The 16,940-nt window shown below is 32.2% G+C and overlaps 2 protein-coding genes across 3 annotated transcripts in view; one reads left to right on the forward strand and one right to left on the reverse strand.

Annotated features, from left to right (window-relative positions):
• LOC139503027 (uncharacterized) overlaps positions 1-5,587 on the forward strand; it is a 57,818-nt gene extending 52,231 nt beyond the window's left edge. For both annotated transcript variants that reach the window (XM_071292690.1, XM_071292692.1), the window contains 4 exons: positions 648-747; positions 1,520-1,603; positions 2,277-2,378; positions 2,915-5,587. In XM_071292690.1, coding sequence (XP_071148791.1) covers positions 648-747; positions 1,520-1,603; positions 2,277-2,378; positions 2,915-3,073 — 445 coding nt within the window. In that variant the 3' untranslated portion in view covers positions 3,074-5,587. The remainder of the gene's footprint in view (positions 1-647; positions 748-1,519; positions 1,604-2,276; positions 2,379-2,914) is intronic.
• Positions 5,588-6,458: 871 nt separating this feature from the next.
• Positions 6,459-12,233, reverse strand: LOC139503033 (proteoglycan 4-like). Its single transcript, XM_071292710.1, has 4 exons — positions 12,097-12,233; positions 11,034-11,090; positions 8,982-9,309; positions 6,459-6,646 (listed from the first exon to the last, which is right to left on the reverse strand). Exons 2-4 carry the CDS (start codon positions 11,082-11,084, stop codon positions 6,483-6,485), a joined length of 543 nt encoding a protein of 180 aa, XP_071148811.1. The 5' UTR covers positions 11,085-11,090; positions 12,097-12,233; the 3' UTR covers positions 6,459-6,482.
• Positions 12,234-16,940: the final 4,707 nt, after the last annotated feature.

Below are 16,940 nucleotides of genomic sequence, written 5' to 3' on the forward strand. Positions count from 1 at the left end.
CAATATCAAATTCTATTTTATCACTTTAAATGTGTATAATAAAAGACAATGAAGAACAAGATATGGGCTTTATATCCTGATGAAATGTGGTCATCCCTTATATACACAAGATATTTGCCACTGGACATTAAGCAGACAACAATTTTTAGCCCTGCTCTGATTGAGGGATATACTGTTTTATATTCTGTATGTAAGTATAACCCTCCCATAAAATTTCTTTTGCCTTATCTCATATACAAATTTCATCTTCCTTGGTTTCAGACTTTTTATGATCATTCCATACACCGTATGATACAGTGTTTTGCATTTTCTCATTCATTGGTTATTGAATATTGGTTAATATAAAAAAGAAGATGTGGTATGATTGCCAATGAGACAACTGTCCACAAGAGACCAAAAGGACACAGACATTAACAACTATAGGTCATCGTACTGCCTTAAACAATGAGAAAAGCCAATACCGCATAGTCAGCTATAAAAGGCACTGATAAGAAAATGTAAAACAATTCAAACGACAAAACTAATGGCCTTATTTATATAAAAAAATGAATGAAAAACAAACATGTAACACATAAACAAACGACAACCACTGAATTACAGGCTCAGCAAATTACTAATACATTCTGGATATCTTTGACTTTTTTTAGACAAACACAGTGGAGTCCCCCAGATATGGATGATGATGATGATTATATGTCAATCATACAAGATGATATGGATATTGATACCCCTCCTGATGATGGCAAGGTAAGATTTGTTACTTATAAACATACAGGGATCCAGGGTCCTGATGATATGTCAATCATACAAGATGATATGGATATTGATACCCCTCCTGATGATGGCAAGGTAAGATCTGTTACTTATAAACATACAGGGATCCAGGGTCCTGATGATATGTCAATCATACAAGATGATATGGGTATTGATACCCCTCCTGATGATGGCAAGGTAAGATCTGTTACTTATAAACATACAGGGATCCAAGAAAGGCACTTTGAAATCTCATTTCTGGGTTATGTACTTGTGTAGTGAATCTATTGAATATCTAATATTGCTTTCCTTGACCGCTGGTTTTCCTGTTTTCAAAATGCCGTCACTAGGATCAATGTAAGTTTTAAAGAACAAACCTATGATATTTTTTGGATATTTATTGATCCTTGTAGCTAACATTCATTGCTTTTTGATTGTTAGATATACAAAGAAACTATAACATGTAAAAACTTGTCAAAGTTACTAGGCTTAACTTGTTACGTGAGGTTTATGTTTTGTCTCCATAAGAAAACTGTTTTAACATGTGTATATTCCAGGGAAGAGGATATATAATTAAGGGTTATTATGGATTTACTTTTATTTGGCTTAATAACAGGTAAAAATGAAGACTGCTGAGCATTTCAATTGTAGATGTCATCCTTGCCTTGTGCAAATAAATTTACATTTCAAGACATTGTTGGTTGTTTTTCTACAAGTATATCTTATTTCTGCATTACTAATCATCACTTTATTTTGTCTATTGCAGTCTGGTAGGAAGAAAACAACTACTGCTGCAGCTGATACCTCAACAGAAACAGCCAAAAAGATCAAGGACCAGTTCAGACAAAAGGTCAGTATCTTTATAATTCATTTGATTTAAGGTGGTAGGTACCCAACACTTTCACTAAAATTAATTTGGCTCGTTTAATTTTCATAAAATTTTGACAAAGTATTTACTTTGACCCTTTGACCAAAATATAAAAATTTAAAAAATTTTGAACCAACCGTTTTATCAGAAAAATTATACTGGTTATATAGCAATTGACAAACACTTATTTTGATCATTGAGAAGCTTAATACTCCCTTTACAACACAACGTAATTAAAACGTTTAGCTGACTTTACAGAGTTATCTCCCTGTAGTGTTAGGTACCACCTTAAAGGTCCATGTTCTATTATACTTTCTGAAAGGAGACAAGGTTATTTCAGAAATAGCTAATTCAATTCTATATCTTTGATGATTTAAGATTTCATCGTTGCAGATTTAAATTGAGGGAAAGGCAGTCAGAATTTCTCATGTGTTTATATTGGAATTTTTGCTGATTTATTATGAAATAGTTTTGGATCAATTTTCTGCTTTATTCATTTATCTTGGAACATTTCAAAACTTCTCTAATTAGACAATTTTTACTTTCTACCACCAGTTGATCATTTTTTTAAATGTATTGTTCTTTATTGGTCAAGATTCAATCACAACGTCAAATGTTCTGCCTATAATCTGACCTATATTTTTTTTATTTTTAGATGTCGTCTTACATTGTTATCTGTCTCAATCCATTTAGAAAACCAGACTGTAAAAGTGGCAGGATTACATCTACTGATGATTTCAAACATTTAGCTAGAAAAGTAAGTATATACAAAAACAGATCTAGTTTGATCAATTTGATTTAAAAAAACAAAAAAAAACAGTAGTAACAAAGTAACTGAACACAGAGATATGGTTCTTATTGTAACCTGAAAGAACATTCTTTTAAACATTTACTGATACGGCTGTAATAAGTAGATCCATGTCCTGGCAGCAAGACAATTTAACAACAGAATAATGAATTGACAACTTCAAAATGATTATAATAGCACATAAATTTGGTGCACAAAAATGCTTTTGCAATTACCTGTCATCCATCATGGTTTGTCACTCGTAAACTCTTCAAAGATATTCTCATCTGAAACTACTGAACAAAGTTCAACTAGACATCTGGTAAACAATCTTTAGGTTATTTCAAATAAGGAATGTGTTTTGAATACTGGTCAGTCCAAAAAATTAGATATGGCTAAAAATAAAACTTATGTGTAAGATGCATTTAGCTCTTATTTTTGAAGACTGGTATAAATAAACAGTGACAAAATTGCAATTGCTTATGTTTGTTCCTTGAATTTTTTAGCTTACACATCATGTGATGTCAAAGGAATTAAAACATTGTCGTCATGTGGAGGACTTGGAAGTAAATGAGAATGTGAAATCAAAAGCTAAAGACTATGTCAAAAAGTACATGGGAAAGTTTGGAATGATTTACAGGAAGTCAGCATCACCTGATGATTGAAGAGCATCATCAAGGGAGATAATTTGGCTGTTGTGATATTTCAATGGATCCTTTACAAATAAGGAAGTCTTGTGCTGTTGACAGTTCTTTGGAAAAGGAATCTTCAAAGGGAGATAACTTTGTGTAGAGAGATGACACACAGACAGAATGTACTGTAATATTATTGCATGGAAATTTGCATTAATGTGGAATTAATTGTAAAATGTGAACTGCATAGCGAGTTCCTGTTGTATATTTGTGTATTATTTAGTTGTATTAATAGTTACATATTTTTTTAAGTTTAAATGAATATTGTGGATAGATTTTATCAAGGAAACAAATTTATTGTATGGTGGGAATTTATTCTGGTGTGTGCGATGTTTTTTTTCAACTCTAATAATAACATTTGTTCATGTGAACTCATTGGAAGATGTTTGTGTTCAACATGTCAAGTATTAAAAACCGGTGAAATAAATGACTTGATATTCACGAAATTAATACATGGTGAAAGTTAACCTCAAACTATTTCTTCCAACTTTGTCATAGAATACTTTATTATGGAATATTCATTCATTTATTTTTGTTTTTTAATATTTAAACTACAAAATGTAATCAGTTGTAAAATAAATCATAGATCATGTTTTGGGATTCCATGAGTATCATTACAATAAAAATTGCTTTTAGATTTTAAATATTTGAAATTTGTTACCTTGACTATCAAAGAAGGTTAATTTGAATGCCAACTTTGTAAACATACATGTGTTTAAAATAAATGTGTGCCAATTCAATATTCCAAGTTTATTTTTTAATCATGTGTAATTTTGAGTGTTGCAGCATTCTAGACTAAGGCAGGCCTCTTATAAAAAAAATTAGATAGTTGGTGGTGTTTAAAAAAAAATGGATTTATACAGAACCATTAATCAGTAGCAAAGCATTCAACAAAGTATTTTTTAGTAGATATTTTGCATTAATAATCAACGATATGTTAATTCTGATGGATTTTTTCTTTATTTCTCCCAACAGTGCCACTTCATTCAAGATGATTGACGTTTATCATGTTCTTCTGGATGTTAAAAGTTGTCCTGAATTTGCATGAAATATTTGCCACAGGACATTAAGCCACCATCAATCACAATCATGTATGTTAAAAATCAATTCCTCATCCAATGAATATTTCTAGAGAAGTTTGTCAATAGTTTTTATCTGTCAGATGTGGTAGTGGTTTGTAAACATCTGCAGCTCCAAGGTATTTAGTGCTATTTGTATTATTTTGTATCGTTTGATAATAGATTTTTTATACATGTGTTTTTAATCTGTATCACGTTGAAAATGAATCCAATATTATTCATTGTCCATTTTAATTCATTAACATCCATTTAATTGTAGATTTTCATCTTGTAGATAAATAATCAGATTTTCATATCTTATTAATATACAAGCTTGAACAGTTCAACTAATATATGTATGAGCTGGTAAGGTTACACCACATTTAAAAATTGCATTGAAAGTGTATTAACTGATAACCACTCAGGGACGTTATTGCACTTTATAAATAATCTCTGAGCTATAGACAGTTAGAATTTTCATTCAATCTTGCCATGATAATCCATAGTATAGATTAAAATTCTTTATTATCTTTCAATGGTATTTTCAAATACAGTGTAAATGAACATTTGATCTTTGTTAAGTATACTAACCACAACAATGAAGTTTGAGATGTTATGTTTTTATTTTCATTTTCACATTTTATATTCATTCACCATGTTCACCAGAAAACATTTATATCAATTTATATTCAGTTTTCCTCTATTGTATAAACATTTGTAATAATGTATACAGTATCCATGTTTTTGAAGAAATTATTTAATTTTGCAGTTAACATATTTATTTCAATCGCAATTTAGTTTTGTTTCAAATTTGACATTTTTTATAAGCTTGATTAAAATTTGTTGTTTCCAAGGTATGTGAAATTATAAGATAAATTAAAGGTAAATTTTTCAGTTCTAATAATTAGATATCAATAAATTGTATTTCTTATTTTTTTTAAATAGTTTACATACAAATGTACACATGTTTTATATTATGGTTTATTTAAAAGAAATAAAGGGGAGTTTAAACATGGTAAATTCTTTGGTGACAAACTACTCTCTGTATGGGTGATACCTATTTATTTGCATACAACACCTTTAAAAATGCTGTTGAAAGTTCATTTTATAATGTAGGTACATTATCCTCAATCCCTGACATGTGCAGAAAATGAAGAATTTTTCTCTAATTGAAAGAAGAGATGCCCATTTATAGAACAATACACTCATCTTTTTGTTAATTTGAAAAAATGAATTTTCAATGGTATTTTTATGCATGGTATTTTTTTTTTCATTCACACTTTCTTCAGTTTTGGTATGATATTGTAATGAGTTATGTATAGGATGTGGATATTTTAAAAGATTTTAATTGTAATTATAGGTTTATTTGTTTGTATGTACCTTTTATTTGTTTGTATGAAACAGAGAGGTAATAAAAATATTAATATAATCATTTCATTTTGTTGGCCATGTCCCTATGAAATTCCCCTTATTTGAACCGAAAAGAGCTGAACTCCCATTGTGGGGCTCCAAAGTTGGCAGGTATGGAGTTGTGTGTTTTATAGATCATTCATCTCCATAAATAACACTTTGTCTGGGATCGGTTGTAAATTTGTAATTTGATTAAGAGAAAGAATCTTGACTGGAAGAAGAAACTTTTATCTTTAACCAATAGTTAATTATCTTCACAATAAACATCAAAAAATTATCTTCATAATAAACATCAAAATCACAATATTCATTGCAAACATAAATTTTAATGATGGTTTGAAATCCAACAGTGAAAGGATGAAATGCAGAAACAGAATTATTGTTGGTCAACATGTGGTTGATCATCATTCGAAAATGCAAAACTAAGATGAAAATAATTTAATGTTGGCCAACAAGTTGTTTAAACATTAACAGAAATTTGACACATTGACAAAGATGTTTTAAATCATCCTGAAGTTTTATCATTTTTGCAGTCCTTTCTTTAGCAAAGTCCTACTTCTAAATTCACATCAGGATAATTGCCCAGATTAAAATTCAACTCTTAAGAATTATACTGACGGTTTATCAGTTTTACAGTGTTTTCTTGAGCATAGTCTAACTTCTATATTCCCATCACGACAATTGTCCATATTGAAACTAAACACTTAGAATTATCCTGAAGGTTTGTCAGTTTTACAGTGTTTTCTTGAGCAAAGTCTGACTTCTATATTCCCATCAAGACAATTGTCCATATTGAAATTAAACACTTAGAATTATTCTGAAGGTTTATCAGTTTTACAGTGTTTTCTTGAGCAAAGTCTGACTTCTATATTCCCATCAAGACAATTGTCCATATTGAAATTCAACAGGAAGAATTATTCTAAAGGTTTATCAGTTTTACAGTTTTTTCTTGAGCATAGTCTAACTTCTATATTCCCATCATGACAATTATCCAAATCGTTACACTTCCTTTCCCTGGTAGATCTTCCAACACCACAGTGTTTGGCACACTTGGTCCATTCACCCCAGGGTCCATATCCTAAAAAAATTAAAATAATAAGTTAGGGTTAACAAATACAAAACAAATTGACTTGACTGCTGCTAGTGAGTCTAGACTCTAGACTGAGGAATTTATTTTTTAGTTACAAGTCTGTTTTTACATCAATGATTTAATCTAAATATAAAAAAAGAAGATGTGGTATGATTGCCAATGAGACAACTCTCCACAAGAGACCAAAATGACACAGAACGGCATAATTTATGTACAAAAAATGAATGAAAATAATTATGTAACACAGCAACAAATCTGAAATCTGAGATCTGAAAGTACTCACAGTTTACTGACAGCTAGTTCAAAGCCACCAACAACTAATAAAAAAAAGTCTGTTTGTCCACCCATAATTTAACCTTAACCAATTTTCAAAAACTTGAATGGAGTTTAAAAAAAAATTACTTACTACATTTTAACCTGTGTTATGTTCTGACTGTGTAGTTGTTTGTGGTATGCACATTGTGGATTCATAAGTTGAGATTGTATTGGGAGTTGATACATTCCTTTGTTTTATGATAGGAAGTTAAGCAAACCACAATCAATCATCAAATTTTATATATCTGAAAATGCAACAAACCACTCTTGATATGCTTTTGGATGTTTATTTAAATTTGGAATGTTGACAAATATTTGAACATAATGAGCATTTTACTGAATTTGGTACATAAACAGCAGCAAATAAATACACAATATTATAGTTAAATGTCAGAAAAATATAATCTTTTTTGTATGATGCAGAGAAACGGGAAGGGTGAGGTTTAACAGATCCCTGCCCCCGTTGTGTATATTTTTAAGACATTGACCTATAAATATTTTATCCAAACTGCAACTTAAATTAATAAAGTGATAGCTTTTCAAATCCGAAACAAATATGTTGAACTTATTTTCATCCCTTAATGAACCCCTGATTGTAGAGAAAGTGTTCCATGATGAATAGACATTGCACAAAATATTACTATGTTACTATATTTAGAAAATAAACACACAACAAGTTGCAGTATAAAACAAAGCATGCAGCATAGCTATAAAATAGCACAACTCTAGCAATTTTAAAAAGCTAACACTTAAAACACTTATGATGCAAAAAGCATTGGCAGACTTTTTTTATGGAGCTATATGGTTCATTCACTACACTTCCCACTCTTTCTGCCCAAGATTTACTTCAGTTTTTTTTTTAGACTTCAGGAATTGTTGGGCATAATGCATTTGGCCCTATGTGCATGGACAATAGGGAGCTAGCATAATAAAACAAAATAAAATGACAGCTAATTATCAAACATAAAATGTATGAAATTATAGAAAATTACACCAACTTTTACCTGCTTGATGAATTTGGTAAATTTTCTGAGAAAAAGAAGATTCTTAATTCTCGTGAAATAAAGTAAAGAAGTAGGTCCGGTAAGGACCGATTTTGGCCTCAAATTTCAGGTTCATCTGACGAAAGATTTTGACCACTTTTTAAACACTTAAGTGTCTATTTTATTTGAATTAATTAGTTTATGTGAAAGATTTTTACAGATTTAGTCATTAAAAACGATCCGATTCAACTCAAATATGAAAAATCTACCTAATATGCCGAAAAATGTCACTTTTCAGATGGTTTTTGGTAAAAATGAAAATGGCCGCATCCGTGTTCATCCTCAACCTTTATATATGTTATGTATTATCATAAAATACAATTTACATTTCAATATTAAGGATGAACACAAATGCGGCCACTTTCGTTTTACACGAAAACCGTCTAAAATTTAACTAAAATGCTAGAATTATGAGGATTTCAGTAATTTAGCATGACTTAATGGTGCTAGTACCGGATATATGTGCATTGCATTGTCAAACACAGCCCATATTTATGTAGCAGAAGCATTCTACTGTCCAATAAATAACTAAAGGTTTACATTTTAACAATTTTTTAAAACTGCTATATTTTGGGGCCAAAAAGGGGTCTTACTGAACCTACTCCTTTGGGACTATCCTGGTCTAAATGAGATGATCCAGGATCTCTTAAACATTCCAATTCAATGTCTTTAAACTAGGAATGATATAGTCATCTCCTTTTTAACTTGTATCTGTTGTTGACTCGCGTGCAATGTGAAAATTTACGAAATTTGTGATATGAGATATATGGGGTTACTATCGCTGAAAGCTGTGCAGTGGCAATAATATATCTTAAACACGATTAACTGTTATACCTAAGATATCTTAAACACGATTAATTGTTATACCTGAGATAAATCTTAAACATGATTAATTGTTATAATATAACCTAGTAAGATGTCTTAAACATGAGTTCATTAGATTTTGAAACGGAAAATTGTAATACCCGAGTCTGGATTATCCACTTCCTCAATCATAGGCGAATCATTTGATTCTTGATCGACTATGGGAACGTCCCTTGATGTTCTGAATAGCTTTTCAAATATGACATATTCAATTTTCGTTGAGTTAGTAGAAGCTTTTGGTGTGGTGTCAGCAGTTGCTATCGATGAGTTGTCAGCAGGTGCATTTTGTGTTGTGTCAGCAGTTGCGTTCTGTGATGTGTCAGCAGGTGATGTCTTTGTAGTGTCAGCAGGTGATGTCTTTTTAGTGTCCGCAGGTGGTGTCTTTGTAGTGTCAGCGGATGGTATCGGTGTTGTGTCAGCAGATGAAACCTTGGGGGAAATAAGAAGCATTGCAAGCAATAACCAATACAACATCAAACTTACAACACATTCTTTATATACCTGTCACGAGTCAGGATGCTGTAGTTCAGTGATTGTCCTTGGTTTACAATGTATTTCTGTCATATTTGTTTTTCGTAAATTGTTTTATATAAATTAGGCATTCGTTTTCTCAATAGAATTGCTTCATATTTCTTATGTTAGGGCATTCAGTTATAGCCGACTATAGTACGGTATGGAGTTTACTCATTGTTAAAGGCCGTACGTTTACCTATAATTGCTTCCATCCACTTCATTTAAACTTGATGGGTAGTTGTCTTATTGGCAATCGTACCACATCTCCTTATTTTTATATTTGTAACCGTAGCCAGTATGTATCTTTTAAAGATGCGCTTGTTTCGAAAACAAAATCCTTTGCTAGTCTGTATCTAATTCATTATTTAATCTGAGAATTCTAGTTTCAGATTTTATTGAAGGGAACAATATTTTCCTGTGTACAACCGCCAATTTTACAGTTATAACATATACACAGAAACAAGTACTTTTGACTTTCTTCAATAATTGTTTTCTTTGATATTGGATTTATTATAACTGTTTCGAGATTAGGGGCCATTTAGACGTTTGGAAATTGTATGCAGAGACACACACTTGCCTTTTTATATTCATTAACTATCTTCTGTTGTTTTGGTTTTTTTTTATCGTTGGGTTACTTGTTTCTTGACACGACGATCCACGGTTAAACAACGACGGTTGCCATGGGGAGCAGGCATATATTTGTCGGCTGGATATTAAAACGGAAACAAAGTCTTTAGAGTAAATTATTATATGCAAATTCCAATTTTTAGATATACAATTTATTTATTTCAAACTCAGATTTTGGTACAAAATTTAAATTATCTTTTTACTATCAAAATGGTAATTTAACACTAAACTGGGAGCAAGCCCCCGCGTCTCGGTGGTAATCTCTGCGCCTCGATCTAGTGCGGGAGGTCACTGGGTTCATACTCCATGTACTCAACTGTCTAACTTTTAACCAAAGAATTAAAAGAAAATAAAGAATTTGCTGATTATATGCCAGTTACGCAGCATTTCTGTCAACAGTGTAGATTCTTTATTTCATTCATATATTATCATCTTTACATTAGTATCCATGAAATACTTGTCGCTTGACGCAAAGCAGGGCGCCATCAGTCAATCTAATAACCAATTAATCAATTTGAGTACCAAGCTAGACTGGACTAGGGTTTTTGGGAAGCATTTCGTCGGTTAACTAACAATTATGTTAAGGAATAAAATACTGTTACGTGTCAAGTACAAAGTTTACTAAAATGTACATTCGTGTCGCTGCAACACTATGGGTTTTTAGATCTATCAAATGTACCTGACAATCCTTATTTGTACTCACATACATACATTCATTCAAAAAGTAACTCGTGAAATAATTAAACGATTCTTTGATATTTTAAATGGTTATGTTCTATCTTCCTGTTTCTTGACCATTTATTGGTGTTTTTTTGTTTGCTCCCACCCTGAACCATTCACACCGCAAAATATATTTGGACTAAACGTGGGGGGTAAAATGCAAACAAACACTAAAAATACACGTGAATCACCACCCACCCCAAAACATATTTCTTTTCGATTAACATTAATGTTTCACTTATAGTAATCAATATGATGACATTCAGTCGTCTAAATTGTATTTATTTACTTACAAACTGTACAAGAAAACCGATTTGACAACACAATATGACCAGCAACATCATAACATTCTGCAAAAGAAAAAAGAAAAAAACAGCTAACACACGGTTATCATGGAAAACAAATTCATACAATTTTGCTTAAAAAAATATGGATGACTTAACTGTAATTACTATACTTATATTATATACTATAATCCACAACTTTCAAAGAAGACCAAAGCTTATATATTAGACAATAAGGAATTCGGGAAAGCTCGTAGCGCCGACGACCATTCTTCGCCGTTCGGAAATTTTATTCCAGCGAATGTCAAAATGAATTCTATAATCCTGTAGTTTGGTTTGTTTTTCATTTTAAATGTTTTCATTCGATTTGAAAATAGAAAAACACAGAAAATGGGGTATCCATCCAAGACACAAAATCAGAACAGGCGCAGCAAAAAGCAAAGGAACAGTGGTGCCTTTACTGCGGTTCTTCATCTTAAAGTCACAAATTTGAATGCAAAATCCTAACGCGACCTTCAAATGAGGATTTGAATTAGTTCACTGAATAGAGATGATAATGACCAAAGAAATAGTGTTTTTAAACAAAGAAAAATGAGAGAGGAAAAAGAGATAGAGATAGGGAGCAAAATTTAAGAACCAATATGAAACACAAAAGAATTAGATACTAAAATACTATTTCAAGAAATGAATGTACGCCTACACTATAATACGAGAAAACTTTTAATAGAACGATCATTTTTATGAGAATGTAACAGAATACGCGTTAAAAATGCGTTCCATTTAGACCTTCTATGAGGGGGGTTGGGGGGGGGGGGGGGGGGGGGGTGGAGGCCTCGTGATCCCGAAACCCCGGGCTCAAGTTAAAAACATGAAATCCCGAGGTCCCGAATTTATAGAATTTAATTCCCGACATCCCGAAATTCGAAAGAAGAATTCCCGGATCCCGAAAGGATCAATCCCGAAATGCCGAGCTTAAAAACACATCGCGACGTCCCGAAAAAGGACCCCACCCATCTTCTATATATACATGTAATGGTGTTTTTTTTTTTTATTATTAAATCTACAATGATACCTTTTCTGTAAAAATGTGTTGACTTTTCTGTTCTGCTTCAACTGGTTCCCGTTTACTCACTTACACACAAGCTGCTGTACTCATCAAAATACACCAATCTCGAGTTGTTTTTTTCATGAATGAATACTTGTTACACCGGTTGAACCGAGGTCAATCGGCGTAACACGACGTTTACAAACAATCAAAAAATACTGTGACGAAACAACAAAAGTATTGTGGCCTGAAATTTACGGGAAAATGCTCGAGTTCGAAAGTCGTTTAATAGATGTACTTTTATTTTAGTTATGCGTGTAATTAAATGACACTTTTTCCCCGGGATGAAGATATCTTAAGAATTGATAATTGAGAACAAACAGACAAACCTCATGGTACTAATAGTCCACGCACGCATTAATATTTGCAATGGTAGCCAGTGGGTCAGCCTGCATGCCTTGTTAGTGACTTCTTTTCATTTATTTTCCGAGTCTAGCTCGTCCACACGTTCTGTAATATGGCGTTACTGATGTAGAAAGAGGACCACATCTTCTTATTTTTATATTCAATGCAAGTGAATGTTTTTTCTCCGTATTTCACATCATAGTATTTCGCAAGATTATTTTATATTGGCCGTCAGGAAATACCCTATGCATCACGTTATCATAATAACCGTCGAAAAGAACAGAATAATAGTGCCAGTGGCCTAGAACCATATTTCATATGGTACGAGAGTATTGACTGCATGGAAGAAACTTCTTTCGGTCAAAACTAGAGGAGTTATAAATCGACGTTTATGGAGAATGTAGCGCTTGGTGTATGTTAAGAAATCATTACTGTAACTCTTGTTGGGTCAACCCAATTCACAAAACACACGTACTCGTTTTTTCTTTACTTTCAAAATCGCAGTTCTCCTCTTGAGTATCCATGACAAATTTGTCAGTGGACGTTAAACAACAACAAACAGCCAATCCAACATCATTGAATAAAGAGTAAGATTTCTACTCAACGTATCAATTTATAGTATGATGTTACTGGATTGATTTGGTCTGTTGGTTGACAAACGCCAAATATGTATATGTCGTGTACAAGTTGCGATTTTGTACAGGTTATAACATGTACAAAAATATTGTACATGTTATAACTTGTATAATGCAAAAATGCAAGTTATAACATGTACAAAAGTACCTCATACATGTTATAACCTGTACAAAATATTGCTTAAAAATGGTTTTAACTTGTACAAAATCGAAAAATAAGGATATTTTTCTATTATCGCAACAGATGATATTGACCTCAATAACATTTTCATAACTTTTTTATTATTCCTTCATGTTAGTGTGTTTTGTCCTTTTTTTTTGATACAGTTAATGTCCAGGGGTCGGTATTACGAAGCATTCCTAAGACCTGTCATAAAATATATCTTAGGATATGTCTTATGATCCTCTTATGACTATCTATGGACATATCTTTATTTGATGAATTATAATTGTGAGTGTCCACTTTGAAGGCAATAGTAAAATACTTTCATTCTAGTTGACACTAAAAGACATAAGAGGATAGCCAGGATAGATGTGTCTACAAATAAAATTGGGAATTGAAATGGGGTATGTGTCTAAAAGACAACAACCAGCCCATGGAGCTGACAACATCCAAAGGCCACAAATACATGCTTTCAAAGTAGAGGATATATAATTAAAACATCAAAATGACATTTGCCTCATGCAATGATCTTATAGTTTATAAACAAAAATTGAGTTATAAATTTACATAAGTCATGCTGAAGGCCAAAAATGTTGAAGAGTAGATCCAAAGATATTGATAATGAAGCGTGGTCCAATGAAAACTATTTCAGCTCTCTCTTGCTTTTACAGAGTAAGCATATAAGACATTGTTTTAGTCTTTGCATGCTATAAAAACGAGAGGGAGGAGTATTTCCCAAAATTATTAGGAATCATTCTTAAATTTTTTGGAAGAATTTAGTTACTAGTATCTAATGTAATTGTCATTGAGGAATGCAAGCTTTTAGTCAATAGTTTCACACTTATTTAAGCCATGATGGACTGCAGAAAACATACAATTACACGAAAACACATTTTGCCAACATAAGTCATGAAAAATATATTTCTGAAAGTTTGTGATCATTGTCCTCTACAGAAAAAGACACGTTCTGGCCTATTTATTGTTGTTCTTTATGCATTGGTGAATTTAAATGTATATTTTTACTTCATTAAGATTTATTTTAAATTTTGTACAAGTTAAAACCATTTTTAAGCAATATTTTGTACAGGTTATAACATGTATGAGGTACTTTTGTACATGTTATAACTTGTATTTTTGCATTATACAAGTTATAACATGTACAATATTTTTGTACATGTTATAACCTGTACAAAATCGCAACTTGTACACGACATATACATAACTCATTAGGTTTTAACTCCCTGCGACAATCAAACTGAGGACGGAAATGGGGCATGTGTCAAAGAGACAACAACCCGACTAAAGAGCAGACAACTGCCAAAACCCACGAATGGGTCTTTTTTCAATGCAACGAGAAACTCCTGCACCCAGAGGCGTGCTTCAGCTGGCCTCTGAAAAAATCTATACAAGGTCAGTGACTAATGGACGTCATATACACAAGAAACTAAAATTAAAAATCACACAAGACTAACAAAGACCAGAGGCTCCTGAATTGGGACAGGCACGAAAAAATGCGACGGGGTTAAACATGTTTGTTTCAGAACTCAACCCTCCTCTATACTTCTAGACAAGGTAGAAAAAATAACACACAAAATAATCGCACAGTAAATTTCAGTTCAAAAGAAGTACGAGTCCGATGTCAGAATAGGTAACAAAAGAAACTAAACAAAATAACAATTATGATACATAAATTAACACAGTACGTACTACTAGCAGTAACTGACATGCCATCTTCAGACCTCAATTAAATAGATTGACCTTAGACGAATTTTAAACCTAATTCGTTTATCCTTTTTTGTCATATTGCTCTTTACTATTTTAACTTTGTTATGATCCTTCACTTTCAAATATTTAAGTATGAGCGCTCTTGTTGAAGGTTAATGGTCGTTAATCTAGAAAAAAACCCGATTTGAACAAAGACAATGTATATAAATGTACCAGTATAGATATCAAATATTATTTTCATGTTTTAGTACTTAGTCGATAAAGCTACAAGTTAGTCTGAACATTATTCTCCGAGTGAATCATCTTCTTTACAGTCATTAGTATTAACATGTTTTATAACATACTTGTTAAAAACATTTCCGGTAATGCATAAATTATCAGGTGGATGGCGGTTTGACGTCCACTGGCGTTTCAGATGCATAGTCAGAACTATTTTAAACGGATATTAACATAATCTTTGCATTTATACTTGTAATGTGGTAGTTCACAAGGTAACAGTCTATGGCCGTGATGACACCATACCAGGACACATTATTTTAATGACTCCGAGCTGACAGGTCTTTTTCTCGTACTCCAAATGTTGCGTGGCTAGCAAAAATGAAGCAAATACAAATTTTAAAGTCCTCCTTTTGAAATGACCGGTGCTCGAACTCCTGACTTCCCAAACTCGAGGCGAGATCGCCACCACGAGACAATCGAAACGATAATTTGCTTAGAATATTTTCAGTTCCATAATGCAAAGTTGACCATAAATGATCTCGGTATTCTTTAGGGCCCATTTTTACGTTTCTATGTATTCAAACATCCGTGCCTTTCAATTGAGTATGTTGGATTGTTCTTGATGAAGGTGAGTCCAGAAAAGCACTTCAGACGCATGATACGGTGCTTTTTGTCCGCGATTTGCTTTTTGTCCGCTTTTGCTTTTTGTCCGATTATTTTGCTTTTTGTCCGATACTTTTGCTTTTTGTCCGTTGCTTTTTGTCCGTTTTGCTTTTTGTCCGATAATTTTGCTTTTTGTCCGATACTTTTGCTTTTTGTCCGTTGCTTTTTGTCCGTTTTGCTTTTTGTCCGATAATTTTGCTTTTTGTCCGACACTTTTGCTTTTTGTCCGTTGCTTTTTGTCCGTTTTGCTTTTTAGCTCACCTGGACCATAGGACTAAGTGAGCTTTTCTCATTTTCTCATTATTCGTCGTCGTCATTAATTTTTACAAAAATCTTCTCTTCTGAAACTACTCGCAAAATTAAAGCAAACATGGCCAAAATCATCCTTAGGGTATTTAGTTTCAAAAAAATATCCGATGACCCCGCCCAATAATTAAGATGGCCGCAATGTCTAAAAGAAGAACATCGCATAAAATGTAGATTTTGGCTTATATATCTGAAACAAAACCATAGAGACAATCTAACAAGGAATAAGAACATTTCGCCTCATAAAATAATGTGGACCAGTCAGAACTTTTCATGTGGAACAATATGAGCTCTTAATTTTAAAAAAAGTGGGACAATCGGGAATAAGCCCTACAGACTTGAGCAATTCTAAAATAAACACTGTTGATAAATTTTAAATTTTAAATTTTAAACTCTTTTAAATTTTCTATTAAAAAGTGTTTAACATTTACGAATGCACTATATTGTATCTGTATCTAAAATATTAAACGCATTTATTTCGTGATAGAAATTAAGTAAATGCTTAAGTAACCATTTTATTACTTTTCCCCCTCTTTTCGAGTTTGTCAAACAAAAATAAACTACTTTGTTGAAAATGCTGTTGTGTTAACCAAAGTTTCCTTAATCTTATTACTTGAATAACCTCGCACTTCCTCGTCATTTGGATATAGTTGCTAAATAATTCCGAAATGTATGGATTAATACAGTTTATCTAAATAAATAGCTACACATGTATTACGTAAACTTTGTGATAGTGTCTAAAAATGAAGTTTGTT

Source organism: Mytilus edulis, chromosome 14 (genome assembly GCF_963676685.1).
Source record: "Mytilus edulis chromosome 14, xbMytEdul2.2, whole genome shotgun sequence".
In the NCBI taxonomy this organism is placed as follows: domain Eukaryota; kingdom Metazoa; phylum Mollusca; class Bivalvia; order Mytilida; family Mytilidae; genus Mytilus; species Mytilus edulis.

Excerpts from the sequence above, each read along its gene's own strand:
- LOC139503033 (XM_071292710.1), bottom strand. The coding sequence starts at position 11,084 with ATGATGTTGCTGGTCATATTGTGTTGTCAAATCGGTTTTCTTGTACAG. Across the intron at positions 9,310-11,033 it reads TCGGTTTTCTTGTACAGTTT|GTTTCATCTGCTGACACAAC; the intron begins GTAAGTAAATAA and ends ATTTCCCCCAAG. Across the intron at positions 6,647-8,981 it reads AGTGGATAATCCAGACTCGG|GATATGGACCCTGGGGTGAA; the intron begins GTATTACAATTT and ends TAATTTTTTTAG.